The sequence below is a fragment of the Poecilia mexicana genome, unplaced genomic scaffold (assembly GCF_051168715.1).
Source record: "Poecilia mexicana isolate PSO_F unplaced genomic scaffold, ASM5116871v1 scaffold_5, whole genome shotgun sequence".
NCBI classification, from domain to species: Eukaryota; Metazoa; Chordata; class Actinopteri; order Cyprinodontiformes; family Poeciliidae; genus Poecilia; species Poecilia mexicana.
This window is the reverse complement of record NW_028263374.1, coordinates 14,782,496-14,796,908: the sequence shown is the minus strand read 5'-3', so window position 1 is coordinate 14,796,908 and position 14,413 is coordinate 14,782,496. Positions and strand designations below refer to the sequence as shown.

Here is a 14,413-nt window from a genome sequence, read left to right as displayed (position 1 = left end):
AGACCAACAAAATATTTATTTGGGCTTTCAAAAAAAGTTCTTGCTACTTTAAAAAAAAAAAAAAAAGTCAAAGTCTTTTATAGGTTAGATAATAATAGATTAATAGTAGGTTCCCTATTACCAAAGGAACTAAACCAGTCATGAATAAGGGATTATGTTGGCCTTTCAGATAAACGGTTTAAATATTTTTCAAATTAAAAGTCAGAATCTCTCATTGACCAGATGAGACTTCAAAATTAAAGTCTTACTCCATGATAGGTTAAATTATTAATTAATTTTGTTCAAAATATAATCATCAGCTAGAAATATTCTGTCATTATTAAAAATAATATTGTGACCAACACACCTTTTCTGCTTAAAACTGGACGACACTAGGGCTTGATTGATAATGGGGAAAATATGCAAAAATATGTAACAATAACTATATGATTTGAGATAAATAATAAGGGGTTAATGCTATCTGCTTTCAGTTCATTGCAAACTTAGGTGATGATCATTAGTTTGTCCAGCTATTGGAAACAGACAAAAATATATATATTTTCATCTCAAAAAGATCTCATTGAAAAAGTTGCTTCTTCCTGACATCTGCTGTTGTGGTGTTGAAACTACTCTGTCGTAGTTACTTTATGACTTGACCACTTTCACTTTCAGTAAGTGCCACTAACTATATTAAAGACGAAGTATAGAGCGCCTAAGTGAAGCTAAGCTGCACTTAATACAGTCCTGGAAGTTCTTTGAGATGAATATGTTGTAGAGCGTTATAGTAATAATGATACATTTGTGACATATGGTTCCACCTCTAATTAAGACAGTCTAGTCCTCAGGCCCATCTCCTGTACTTGAGCTGTGCTGTCAACAGTTGTGAAAACAGGCATTAACACGACACTTGGCTGACTTTGGAGATGTGTGTGTGATGGAACAAAGTCACCCCAAAGAGCAGATTAGAACAAGGCCATGACAAGGTTTTCCTTTTCATATCACTGCAAGTTCTTTCTGACGTTTTGCACAGACTGTGGGTAATATGGCGTTGCCTGTGATGAATAGGTCAGTTGGACACGTCAGACCCTCGGTGGGGGGACAAAAACCCACCTGGGTGTAAAAAGATTTGCTATGATTCATAGATTAGAGCGATTTAGGTGGAAGTCGGATCATTATTTTTTTTCTGTTCCAAGGCAGCAAGTGAGAGCTGGTAAATTAAATCATATTGTTCTCTGTCTCTCTTTCCTCTTTCTCCCTTCTCAGTTCTATTTCAGATATTTTCGGCCCAGAATCTTCCATAAACATTGAGTAAGTGGCTCCTTTAGTTATTCATCTTTCTTTAATAAATGTAGACATGTTTCAGCAGGATAGTTGCTGAGAAACGCTTGCTGCTGCCTGTGACTTTGCTTTTCAGTCTAGCATTTGGAAAGCATAAATGTTGGAGCAGAATTTCACCCAAAGCGAGCTCCTTCGCTTCACAGAAAGCAAAAGCAGTGCCTGAGCATTGGTTGCTGCAACTTTTGGATGTTTTGAAATCTTTCTACTCATAGAAACAATTGATGGGTTAAATAGGCATTTTCAGTTGAAATTAATGTGCAAATAATATTCTTTTAACCAAAAAAAAAAAGTTTCACTTTTATGAAATCCATGTCAACCTTGTTGTAATAATGCGTTAAAGTCTGATGTACTTTTCCTTCTCAGGGGGGGCAGGGGGGGAGAGAGAACATACTACATTTGAATAATGCTACTGTTTTAGAAAATTTTCACATTGAGTTCTTGAAATTTTGCCGTCTACGTAGCATTCTTGTTTCTTGCTTGTTGGCATTTATTGAATAAAAACAAAGCCTATATGGGATAAATGTCTGTCTTGTTTGCTCCTCAGCATGGAGATGGTGAAGTGAATTCTCTCAGGGTATGCAGCACATCTCCAGACTGTCAGTTATCTTAAATGCTCCACACTAAATCAAATCTCTGTGCTTTTAATTTAACTTGGCATGCATTTATGTGTTCTGCAGTTGCAGAAAATGGTTTAAAACCTCTAAAGCATAGATCAAATTCAGATTTTTGACTTAGAGAATTAGAAAAATGCCTTTCCAACCACAATAGAGGAGTACAATATCGCAGACCTTGCCAATAAAGCTTTTCTGTAACTGTTGCTGATCTCCACTCACAGTGTCTTTAAAATTTAGACTTTACTTTTCATATTGGTACCTTGACGCCTCCTTGGTGTCCTGGGCACGTCCTATGATTTCGGACCTCAGTTTGATCAGAATGGGATCTTGAACTCTCTGAAGTAGTGAAAAGCAACTATTTTGTCTTCTGCCTGAAAACTGAAAATTACTTTTTGGTGTGTCTTCAAACACGGTAATAATGCAAAACGTGTACAAAAGCACCACAGCATCGTTTCACCATACACAGAAATCCACCTTTTTCCAATTTTCAGTGTGCAATCGAGTTTGTGCAATAAATGAAATGATCATTTTAAAGGATACCATTTTATTAGCAATATATTCTAGTATAATTTGTGGAGCTAAATCACCGAGTTCAACAGTAGGAAATTAATGCTGTCTATCTTTGAAACAGTTTTTTTTTTTTTTATTAAGTGAAACTCAATATCAGCTGTTGGCATGATGGCAGCCAAAACTCTGAAGAGAATACTGAATATGATGGCATGATGGAGCAGAAATCAATGTTAGCACCTCTGCATTTTACTGATCACAGTGTGGATTTTAAACCAACACACTTGATTTAATGCCACTTAAGTGAACAGGGATATACATATATGACATCTATCATTTCTGTTGGTGTTTTTTCTACAGAAAAATCTTCTTGTTAGACTAGAGGCATGTGTGAAACACACCCTGATGCCATCAGTAATCTTCCTGGGTCATGTTTTTTTTTTTTTTTTTGGCTTCTTCGTATCGGGCTGTTCTGTCCAAGGTGACCTGACAAAGGGAGATTGAAAACCCTGTCCAGCAGCAAGAAGCCATGAGTCAAGTCTGCCTTGTGGCTTTTTCAGTAGCTTCAGTCATTGAATGCATGTTGCCCCTTTGCAGCCCAACTGATTTGCGGCCCACTCGGAGCCTTGCAGAGTGAAAGCTTTGTAGATCCCCAGCTTCCCATACAGAGTCCTCGAGCTTCACTATAACCTGACAAGCCACACCTGTCAACAGGTTGTTGAAAAATATTGGACAGGTTTTCAGTCTCCATATTCATTTTCTTGTGACAGCCATTTTTTAAAACATTATTTTATTCATTTATCTACTTTAAGTTATGTTGATGATACATGTAAAAAAAAAGAAATCATGTGTCTTCATGGTCAAATAATCACCGAGCTTTGTTTATTCCTCTCAATACATTGATATGTATTTTTTTTTATCATTTATATTCCTGCTAGACTGCTGTCATTTCAATCAAAGGATTTTGACAGTGCAATAAGACCGTCACACATCTGCTCACCCCCAAAGGACACAAATAAATAACTGCGCCGACCTGGAGCTCATTCGCTTGCGAACCACGATCAAGGACACTGAATCATATCCTCGTATTAGCGGGGAGGTGTTGTTTTCAGCGCACACACACGGTTCCGTCACGTCTTCTTTGGGGTTGGCTGTGCTGCTGTTTGACACTTATCTAAAATGAAGTGGGCAAAACACAAACAGGACAAAGACGTTTTGAAATCTGACTTTTATTTTTCGCAGTTTCCTACCGATGTTGAGGTAGCAAAGCTGTTTCGTGGATTTTAGGTTTGTTTCAACGAGTTCCCATATGACCAGAAAGCACTCATAATTGACCAGTACTGTGGGTCTTGGAATGCCTCATCAGTTTTATAGACTCGTGATTTAAAGAGTACTTTTGAAACCATCCGGAAAATGAATTTTCTTTTTATGAAATACAGCTTTAGCTCCGTCCTCTGCCTTTGACCCACCAGTAACGCTCCCCACTTGGATGCCTAACCGAACTTTTACCGCTAACACCTGGTGTTCTGACGAAAATTCCTTTGCCGGAATTGTTTTTCCCATCCAGAGAACTGAAAGAAAAGGGTTTAAATACATTACATAAGGCTGGGGGGTTCTGTATACATCTATAATAGAATCAGCTGCACAGAGAACCCCTCATGTGCAGCTGAAAGGGACTCAACAAGTGAAACACTGCTTTTATGGGTCCCTTGTGGTTTTCTATGCCATGTTATCTGAAGATTTATTTTAGGAGAAGATTGGTGAAAGTCGAAGTTGAGCTAGTAATAGATCTGTAACTTGACGCAGCCACTGGGCTTCGGAGCCCACCGGCGTCCCTCTTTGCATGGACCTGGTAAGGAAAATCAGAAAAAGTCTTTTATTTAAAGGCAATGTATGCCAGGTCCACATGTGTCTTCTGACAATAGAATTTGATTGAGCAGGTAAGAGTGCATAAAAGCAAGTTAGGCAATTAACTCTTAAGATTTTCTCACAGTGTACATGTTATGCCACTGGAAAATAGTTGTATTCTTATAAAATCCCTAATTTCTTTTATTTTAGCAAAGAAATATGAAGGTTGGTTGTTTTAAGATTCCCAGTGTTGTAAACTTCACTTCTCTATGTAACCATAATCAGTTTTACTTGTTGTTTTGTGGCTTGATTAGTTAGACTTTGCAAAAATCTTACATTCACCGGCAAAATTATTATTCAGACACGGAAATTTTATGTTACCTTTTCTAAAACGTGTTGAATGTTGCGTTTTGGGCCGGGGGAGTCAAAGAGTCCAGTTTGAGTGAAACCAGATGTGATGCTCTGTGCATTCTGACAAACCAACTTTAACTTCATGATGTTAGGCACTTTGAACTGCGTTGCTGCTGAAATGTGCTATACAATAAACTTTGATTGATTGATTCAGCAGTTTAAGCAATAGCAGCTCGTGTGGTGAATTGGAGTAGATCAGTCTTCACTGCTTCATGTGTATTGATCAGCCTGTCACTAGTTTACCACAAGCCTTTCCTTGCACCACTTTTGAAAGATTTTGAACACCCCACTAGAGCTGTCACTTTGTAGATGTTCTGACTACTCAGTAACCGATCACAAGTAGCCCCTCATTAGATTCACTCATACGTTTGCTCATTTCCACTTCTTACAGATAAACATTAGGGACATAATGTTCACTTGCTACTTAATATTTGAAACCCATTAAGATGTCCAATGATCGAGGTGTTATCATGTTATGCCTGATAACATGACACAATTAGCTACGGTCTACTATAATATCACTGCAGAGTCTATTATAACATTTCTTCATTGCTTACTATGCAGACACTCATTCTACAGGGATGAAGGTTCTCTCACCACTGTATGCAGAATGCTTGAAATGGGTCCAATGGAAGGATAGTCGGATCCACTTAATGATTAATTTGGCTAATTATTTCATCACTCAGGTGTGCTGCCTAGAGCAGTGGTTTTGAACTCAGGAGCCACCATCATGTCTTGCTGAAGAGTATTGTTTTTTTACTTCTGTCACCTGAACTGAGACTGGTTTACCTCTATGAATTTCAACACACACTCACATGATTCTGTTGTTGCTTGGCGAAGTGCCAATTTCCGTATTGTTTTGAAAGCGGGCGCCCTTCCAGTCATTATCCTTTTGCTTCTTCGTGGCGAGAATGTTAACCATCAGCCCTAAACGATCGGGCAATCATTACCTGTTGATTGAAATAAATGAAACTGCGGCTCATGCCAAGAATGTACTTACTCTACCTTAATGCAGTAACATGTGGTAACGTTTAAAATTTCAGCCAAAAATAAATGCACTACAAGCAACAGTGGTACATCAAAAGCCAAAGACACATACGTTACATGACATCATAATCCACAAAACGTGCTAAATATGTTCAGGGTTAATTGCTTCACATGCACAGCAATTTAAAAAAAGGTGATGGTGTGAGGAAGCATAGCGGAGAGTTGTCAGCTGTTGAAGAAAACTTAATGTTCATGTCTTTTGCAGCCGAGTCATTTGTTGAACAGGCTTTCCATATTCCTTTGTTTTTCCTGTAGTCAAACAGTCTGCAGAATCTGTACTATATTTAATCAAAGTAAATGAGCTTCTAGCATTAATTAACTAAATGAACATGGGGGAGACTGAAGGCAGAACCTTTATTTGTCTTCCACTTGTCCATCTGCTTTGCATCCTAATTACGTTGATACGCTTGTTAAACCTAAACTATTGAAAAGGCAATGGTCTGCAGAGAAAAACTGATTCTCTGAAGTGATTAAAATGCGAGAAAAGCAAATGACAGATTTAGAAAGTCTCTTACTGCCTTTTTTATTGAGCTAACTTAAATCACAGCCATTAAGTTCTGAACCCTGACAACCGATAAGAAGGGCTACCAGGAAATCTATTGCCTTGAGCTTTTGTGGTACTGATTGTGTTCAAAGGCTAAGAGGCAAGTGTTCATTGAGGTGCACAGTTAGTGAACAGGAAACATGCCTCACTATAAAGATAGAACAAATTGTTCTTGTTTAGGCTCTCTAATATTTTACAATTTATTTTAAAAAGTCAAAAGTCACATCAAAAATGTGCTTTTCTGTACATTTATTTAGTTTGCATCAATGAAATGTTGGCGCTACAGCTGCAAAACATAGTTAATTTTGATGAATTATTTTAATCAATTGACGGGGTTGGGATTTGTGAAACTGTAATATTGTGGCTTTTATGCACTGCTTGATAATCTTGAATGAGCTTGAGCTATTTAGCAAAGACAAATGGGGGGAAATGTTAGTGCCTTGAAAACAAAGATGCCCTAAAAAACGCAAAGCTGTAATGGCAACGAAAAGGGTTCCTCCAAAATATTTACTCAAAGACAAAGTACAAATAACAATACTTTAAGGTTTTCTTTCTTTCATTAAACATTTTGAAAACTGTCATTTTTTTAAATCATTTTTATTTTCTTCACATTTCTAAACTACTTTGCGTGGCTATTTACCCTGAACCCCAAATGAAACACATTAAAGTTTGTGCTGCTGTATATCATTTCACTTTTGTCTTTTTTAAATAAAACAACCTGTCCCTCTCCGATTGTGTTCTTTCACAGAGACACGGTGACGTCTTCAGCAAAGAAGCGACCGTCCAGCAACACCGAAATGTCACCCGACACGGGAAAACGGCAGCGTAAAACATGAAGGGTCAGGCCAAGACGCAGTGTTAGTGAGGTTCTCATTCATTTGAAAGGATTAGCACATTTCAAAGATTTCCTTCCTGTTCATATGTTATGGTTTACTTTGTAATTACTTTGAAATAAATTCTATCGCATTTTATCATATTTTGTTGTCATGTGTTCAGTATTGAGGTAATATTTGTATTTCACTGTTTATTCAAAACCGGGAACTGTGGAAACAGCACTTGAAGTGGAAATACTTTTTACGTGCTGCAGGTTTAGTTTGTTGCTTCAAATCGACGCAACGCTGGTTAAAGATTAGACTCATGCAAATTTAAGACGTTTCTACTCCCAGCTTTCCTCTGGGGGGAAAAAAAAAAAAGATTTCTGGTGAAGTTTTATTCCACTGAAGTTGTCTTTTTCTTCCCCCATTTAATCCATAGTTTATACCACTGTAAATTGCAGCCTAAACCCAAATAAAACTGAAGGAACACCAAGTATTTTTCCAAAAGGCACATTTCCATTTTTTTTTCTTTCTTGCACTGAATTGCTGAATGTCAGTCTGTTTGCTAATCTTTGACCTCCATCTTCTATGTCTCCACAGAGGAGCTGCGCCGAACGCAGTTTCAGTGCCATCTGCAATTTGAAAGTTTACAGCAAATCTGCACCTTTTGAAATTGATTGTTTTTATTGAACAGGAAGAAACTAGGGTTGGTTTAATTCAATAAACCCCACGCTTGTGGAAACCCCAAGTTAGGACAAGGCAGAGTGTAAACACTTAAGAAGCGGAGGGAGTGTTTATGAGTGCGTGCACAGGAGATTTGGCAGGAAGTCTTCTGGGAGCCGACCCTGATTGAAAACAGAGCTAGCCTGCAGTCAGGCGTATGGCCGATCAGACTGCTGTGATTCTCCTCAGATAAAGCAGACACGAAAATATCTGTGGACTCTTAATATGAACAAGGAACAAACCCCACACTCCTCATTCCTATTGCTAGTGAGTCGTTTCTTCCTGCACTGTGGCACATTTTGTCTTTGCCGTTTTAAGACGCACTGTAACTCTTCAGTGAAATCCACAAGACGAGACTAAATTGCTTTTGATAAAGGTTCGATTTGACCAGCTGTGCAGCAGGAGGAGATCTCATCAATCCAACATGGCTCACTGTTTGGGAGAGATCCATAGAGTGCATCTGTGTCAAAGTCACCTTATCTGTCTGCGTCTGGGTGGTATTGGTGAAGAGGACATCTTATCACTCGTCCAACATGAGTCTCATAAATCTCTGGTTTACAGTGTCTAAACATGCATTATATTCACTCAAACTTCAGCTTTTCGTGAGAACCTTGACCCCCCTCCGTTACTTTCAAAGAAAGGGTGACCAATCTTTGTCTTGGTGAGGATTCGGTGTGATTCGGGAGATCATTAATCCTCGGAGCAGAGTGTTCCTTCACTCATCTGCAAGATCTTTCTTTAAACTCAGACTGTAAACGGGTGATAATAAGTGCATGCCCCTTTTGTGATTTCTGTTTTTTTTTTTTTTTGTATGTTTGTCTCACCTAAGAGTATAAGATCCTCAAACAAATGTAAACACCAGACAAAGATGATGTAAGTTCATACGAAATCCATTGTTTAAATTAAGGTGTTTAGTATGGAGGAGGTAAAATCCAAATCTATATGGAACCGTCTGGAAAAAGCAATTGCCCGTAACCTGGGAACTGGTTTAGTCACACCTTAAAGTAACAGCCGCAGTCAAGTCTTTGAGATAATATTGCACATTTCAGCAAAAAGGAAGTTAAGTGTTTTACATCATGAAAACATAAAAACATCATAAACGCATCATACCTTCAACAGTGAAAACCAGTAACAGACATTTTATCAAGTGCCATTGTTGAAATGGTCAATACATATGTTGGTCAATGTTTCATTTATTATGGTCCACAAGTAACTAAACAAATGGGTTTTTAATCTTGATTTAAAGGAACTCGGTGATAACTGATCAATTAGTCTTTTACAGCACTGTGGAGGCATTTTTAACCCACCCATCTTCATAGAAAACAGCTGCTTTCTGCACACAGTAAACCTGGTTTACGGGTTTATAATTTCCTTGAGGAAAGAAAAAAGGAAGGACACGGCTGCTTTTTTTCCCTTCAGTTGGACATGAATATGTTTTCCCTCTGGAATTGGAATGAGGTAGATGTTTTCTTTGTTGTGCTGACTATTCTCTTTTGCGCTGTGTTTACTTTGGCTTGAAATGTGAAATTAAACCTCCAAGATATCATTTTATGTCATAGTTGGAAACAACAAATTGCACACTGTCCAAATCTGTATATATACATACGTTTTGACAGCTTGAAGCAAAACAGGAATTTCTGCTTTCACCCTCTTGCAAAAATGTTTGGAAAAGAAAAAATATTTCTTATGATGACCCCGATGAACCCCTCTGTGTGAATTCTTACTGCAGAGAAGTTTAAATCCATCCATTAAGGGCATATATTTGATCATTTAGGGGCTTTGTAATGATTTATTTCATTTATCTTTTTTTCTAATTTGGAACAATTACACAACTTTTTTTTTTTATCTAAAAACAAGAATTCAAAAAGCAAGTGTCTGTAATAATCTTGGCTGCCTTTTTTTAAATCACAATAATTGGCAGAATTAGTGAGACTGGTTGGTTTACACACATCAAATCAACAGTAAAAGTATTGACACAACTGGTTGTTCCAGCTGCACAATGATCCAAAACGCACATCACAGCTAATTTGATGGACAGCTTTGCTTGACCACAACTTTTGTTGAAAACTTCTGGCCCATGATTTTTATTTTATTTTTCATTTACTGTTACCTGTCAGCAATTTGAATTACATGTACGGGTCTGGCTGTGTGCGGATTAAGAGCGGGAGCCACGTTAAGATGTTAACGTTTCACCTTGTATGTGAAAGTTTGACCCTTTCTAAAGATATTCACAATAAAATGAGCCTTGTTTTTAAAACAGTCCACACAGTTTAAATTAATATTTAAAGATGACAAAAAACTAACACTCCCAACTCCAAAATATGACATTAAGTAATTCATTCATAAACAAAGATTTAAACAGTATAACTGTATGAGCTTGGCTTGTCATGGCTCAAGCTTTTAAAGGTCATAAAAACGAAATTAGGACTTTTCATTTTCTTTTCTCAAAAGTAAAATTATTTCCAAGTTTTGAATATAGCATGGAATAAATGTTCAGTCAAATTATTTATACTAATACAGAGATAAAATCTCAAATGGCCACACTGCTGGGTTGCCTGGTAACTGGAAAAAAAAAAAAAAAAACTTTATTGGTAATGGCACAATGTTAATTTTTAACTGTAAATAATTTTACTTTTGGGAAAATCTCATGAGTGCAAAGAGCTAAGTTTGCATAAAAATGAAAGCAAATGCAAATAAAAAATAAAAAAATTTCTTAAAATAGTGTAAAAATAAAAAGTTAACCTAAACTTTGTATTTTATGTGTTGTACACTGAACTTCTAAGCATAGTTAAGACCCAAAGTCCAACCTGAAGAGAGATATTTTCTTTCTGGGAAAGAAAAACTGTAGGACTTGTTCATTGTGCAGGCTTGGTCTCTAATTTATCTGCATCACCATAAACACATTTGCATTATGTTTACCTTGTAGCATATTTGGCTTATCTCAAAACAAGTCTGAGCATCTGTCTCAAATACAAGCCTCCATTTCAAACCAATCAGCTGGATAATCAGTGCAGGCGTGTAATCTATGAAGTGCAGACTGGGCCTTTTTTGCAGACCACAACAAAAACTCTGTAAACATATGCAAAACACTTTGTCTCTATAATGTTTGATTATGACAATCTGCTATCTGGTGTTTTTTCTTGCTGCCTATAATTTCTTGAAGTATTTTCATTTTTAACAAAACATTTCAATTTGCTTGTTTTCTGATCATTCTAATGTGTTTGGTTTTATTTGTTATTCCTTTTACTTTTTTCCACAAGAGTACAAGTGCTGCACTGATTGGTCAGTGGACCACTTCCTACTACCTATATGTTTGTTGTCTGGTAGACATGGACGGTACCAGCAGTCGTACCGCACGATGCAGATCCCATTTACTTACAATAATGCTGCAGCATCCTTTGAACTTCACTCACAATGCAATCAAAGGCCACCATTTGATGGCTGCATCTTGGTCACAAAGGCATCCCATAATTACATGCTGTTTGTCCATCCATTAAGAGACACAAGCTGAAGCAGAACCTTTCAATAAAGATAGAATAGAAAGCAGCTTTATTGTCCCACAGAGGGAAAATTCAGGTGCAACAGCAGCACCAGATATATTTAAGTACACACTAAGGTTCCAAAATGTAAAAAACTAAATATAAAAAGCAAGATTAACTATATTAACAATGCTACATTGCTATGATTTTAATAGAAACATTTATGTGCGGTTATTAGATTTGAAATATTGTGTTCATGATCTGAGGGATGTGCAGCTGAGTACAAATGAACACATGAAAAGAGCTGCAGAAATCTGCAGCATGGTGGTTAATCTGACACAGCCTGGCAACAACACTTACAATCCATGAGCTTTTGTAACCTTATAACCTTAGATCTCAGTTTTATTCTGGTAGACTAACACAAAGCACAGCATATTGCTGAAGTTGAAAGAAAACATTTTTAACAAAAGTTTTTAACAAACAAAGATCTAAAATTTTGATGGAAAAATCAAAATCAGCCCTGTGATTTGTTTGTGAAAATGCTTTTCACAGCAATTACAACTGCCACTCTTTTGGAATTTAAATTCTTTAGTGTATTATTTAACATGTTAGGTTTTTTTGCCTTTTTTTAAATTTTTTTTTTACAAAAGTTAAAAAGACCCAAACATTTTCCTTTGTATTTTCTGTGGCTCCTACACAGCCTAACGTTGGCTCAAGAAAATGTTAGACCTGTAAACCACATGCTCTATTATATGTTAGTATCTGTTTGAGAAGAAAAATTAAAAGGCCATTGAATAGTGCACTGTTCAATATGCAGCATGTAGAGATTTTGTCTGTGGGAAAGCACACTAAATAAAAACTAGAAAATTCCTGCAGAAATTTTAAGGGGCCTGCCAAAGTGTGCCCGTCGGTTTGGACCCAGCGTTCCGATGCTAAAAATTAGCCTTAATGCTAAATAAAGCTTCAATGTAGTCAATAACCTGTGGAGAGTCAGAAGCATGTGGACTAAGCTGTACTTGTACCATTCAGTATGTTGCATACGGTAAAATTAGCCAAAATGCTAATAATAGCATGAATGGTATCAGTAGAATGTGGGGTATCACTACCATGTTGTCACCCATTGACAACATGGGTGTTGTCAATGGGTGACAACACCCATTGACATCATATATGACACCCAGTGATATATGATACCACATATCACTGTGGTATCATGGTAGTGATACCACAGTGGTAGTGATACCATGTGGTATCACTACCATGTGGTAGTGATACCACATGGTAGTGTGGGGTATCACTACCATGTTGTCACCCATTGACTCAGTCCAATCAGTATTCTAAACATGGCTAATAAGTAAATAAATTGGCTAAAAGCTTATTTTAGGTAAAATGCTAATGTGTGCAAGGAAGTGCACTAGTGGGTGGCAGTGAAATGCTAATGTTTGTGCTGATGTTAATGAACTGCCTTGCTGCTCAACATTTTACCAGAGCAGGCATTCGTATCAATGTCATGACCGACTTTCATACAAATAGAGCAATTTTTGCATGCATGAGAACGATTATTTTGGGGTCAAAATTCCACCCTGTTTCTCACTCTAAAAAAGCGGCAGTTGGTGTCAGTTACACTCTGCGTTTCGGCAGTTGGAAATTCCGCTCGTTTTTAGCTTTTTACGTCGCCATCGTAACTCCGATCCACAATAAAAATAATAGCTCCAATGCCGGGATTACGACACACATTTTGATACCACTTTTGTGGGTGGGCACGCAGCGGTACGAGCCGCATTAACGGTAACGGAAGAAAAATATGGAATAGTGCAGTGACGCTTTGGATTTTACTAGGAGTGTTTCGGATGAGTTTTTTAGACGATAAGTGTATTAGTTGGAGTTCGTGAGCGTGTGTGCAGTGTTTGTAGTAGTTTTGTTCGTCTGTGTCAAAATAAGCCATCACTACATGGCTGCAGAGTGAGCTCTGATGCACGGAAGAGGAACAGACAGCCCGCGCCCCTGTATGCCAGTAAAATGGTCCCACAAGGCATCAAATACAGAACACACACCCACACACAACAGGCTTCTAGTGGCTTTGATGTACCAGTGATGTCACTCATGCTCTGTGACATCACTGATGACTCCCTTTATGCCAACTCAGTTGCTGTATTTGTCAGAAGAACACTTACTTTCAGTGAAGACTTTGACAGCATTGCTCAGAAAAACATTTATGAAAAAGATGGAGAGAACACTAGAAAAGGAAAACCAGGAACTCAAACAAACCGTTGAAAACCTCCGGAGAAAAATCGAGGACTTAAAGTCTCGGGCTTGCAGGCCTAGTCGCCTGCAAGCACAATATGACATACTGGAAAGCCAGAACAACGCTCTCCGTGGGCAGCTGGTGTCCATTTGTCGAGAGCTGGATCAGAAAGAGCGCCAATATCAGGACAACAGAAAAGAAACGCAGGCATTAGAACAGGCCCAAGGACGTCTGAGAGAAGAAGTCCAGGATCTAAGGACGGAGCTGAAAACGGCAGAGGAGACGGTACATCATCAGGCTAGAGAGCTAGACGATCTTTGGGCAGAGCTGGACAATCTGCGCAGCACACAGCAGAGCAATCGTCAAAACATCAAGAACGTGACCAAGCAGAATGCAGAGCTGCTGAATGAAAATGCTCTGCTTCAGGAAAGGCTGGCAGAACAGGAGAGCCAGGAGCCAGCATCACTTCTGAGAGTAGGTAAGTGGGCAGGTACAGTTTTATGGACCATGTACCAGTCGGGAACTCTCAGATATTTTCTGCCAGACTGGATATTCTAGTTCCACTGGATTGGTCTACAAAACTGGTGCTGGCTCTCGACTCTTTGCTGGCTCTCGACTCTCTGCTGGCTTCCCGAGTCGCTGCTGGCTTCCCGAGTCGCTGCTGGCTTCCCAAGTCGCTGCTGGCTTCCCGAGTCGCTGCTGGCTCCCCACTCGCTGGTGGTTCTCACTTTCTGGTGGTTCTCGACTGTCTGGTGGTCCTCGACTGTCTGGTGGTTCTCGACTTGCTGCTGGCTAACGACTTGCTGCTGGCTCTTGACTCATTGGTGGCTCTCGACTTTCTGGTGGTTCTCGACTTGCTGGTG

The 14,413-nt window shown here is 38.4% G+C and overlaps 1 protein-coding gene across 2 annotated transcripts in view; it reads left to right on the top strand.

Annotated features, from left to right (window-relative positions):
- rad18 (RAD18 E3 ubiquitin protein ligase) overlaps nucleotides 1–7,264 on the top strand; it is a 32,614-nt gene extending 25,350 nt beyond the window's left edge. Inside the window, exons 12-13 of one of the 2 annotated variants that reach the window (XM_014968036.2) lie at nucleotides 1,243–1,287; nucleotides 7,037–7,264. In XM_014968036.2, coding sequence (XP_014823522.2) covers nucleotides 1,243–1,287; nucleotides 7,037–7,124 — 133 coding nt within the window. In that variant the 3' untranslated portion in view covers nucleotides 7,125–7,264. The remainder of the gene's footprint in view (nucleotides 1–1,242; nucleotides 1,288–7,036) is intronic. The other variant, XM_088005592.1, reaches the window with a different exon arrangement.
- The last annotated feature ends 7,149 nt before the right edge of the window (nucleotides 7,265–14,413 follow it).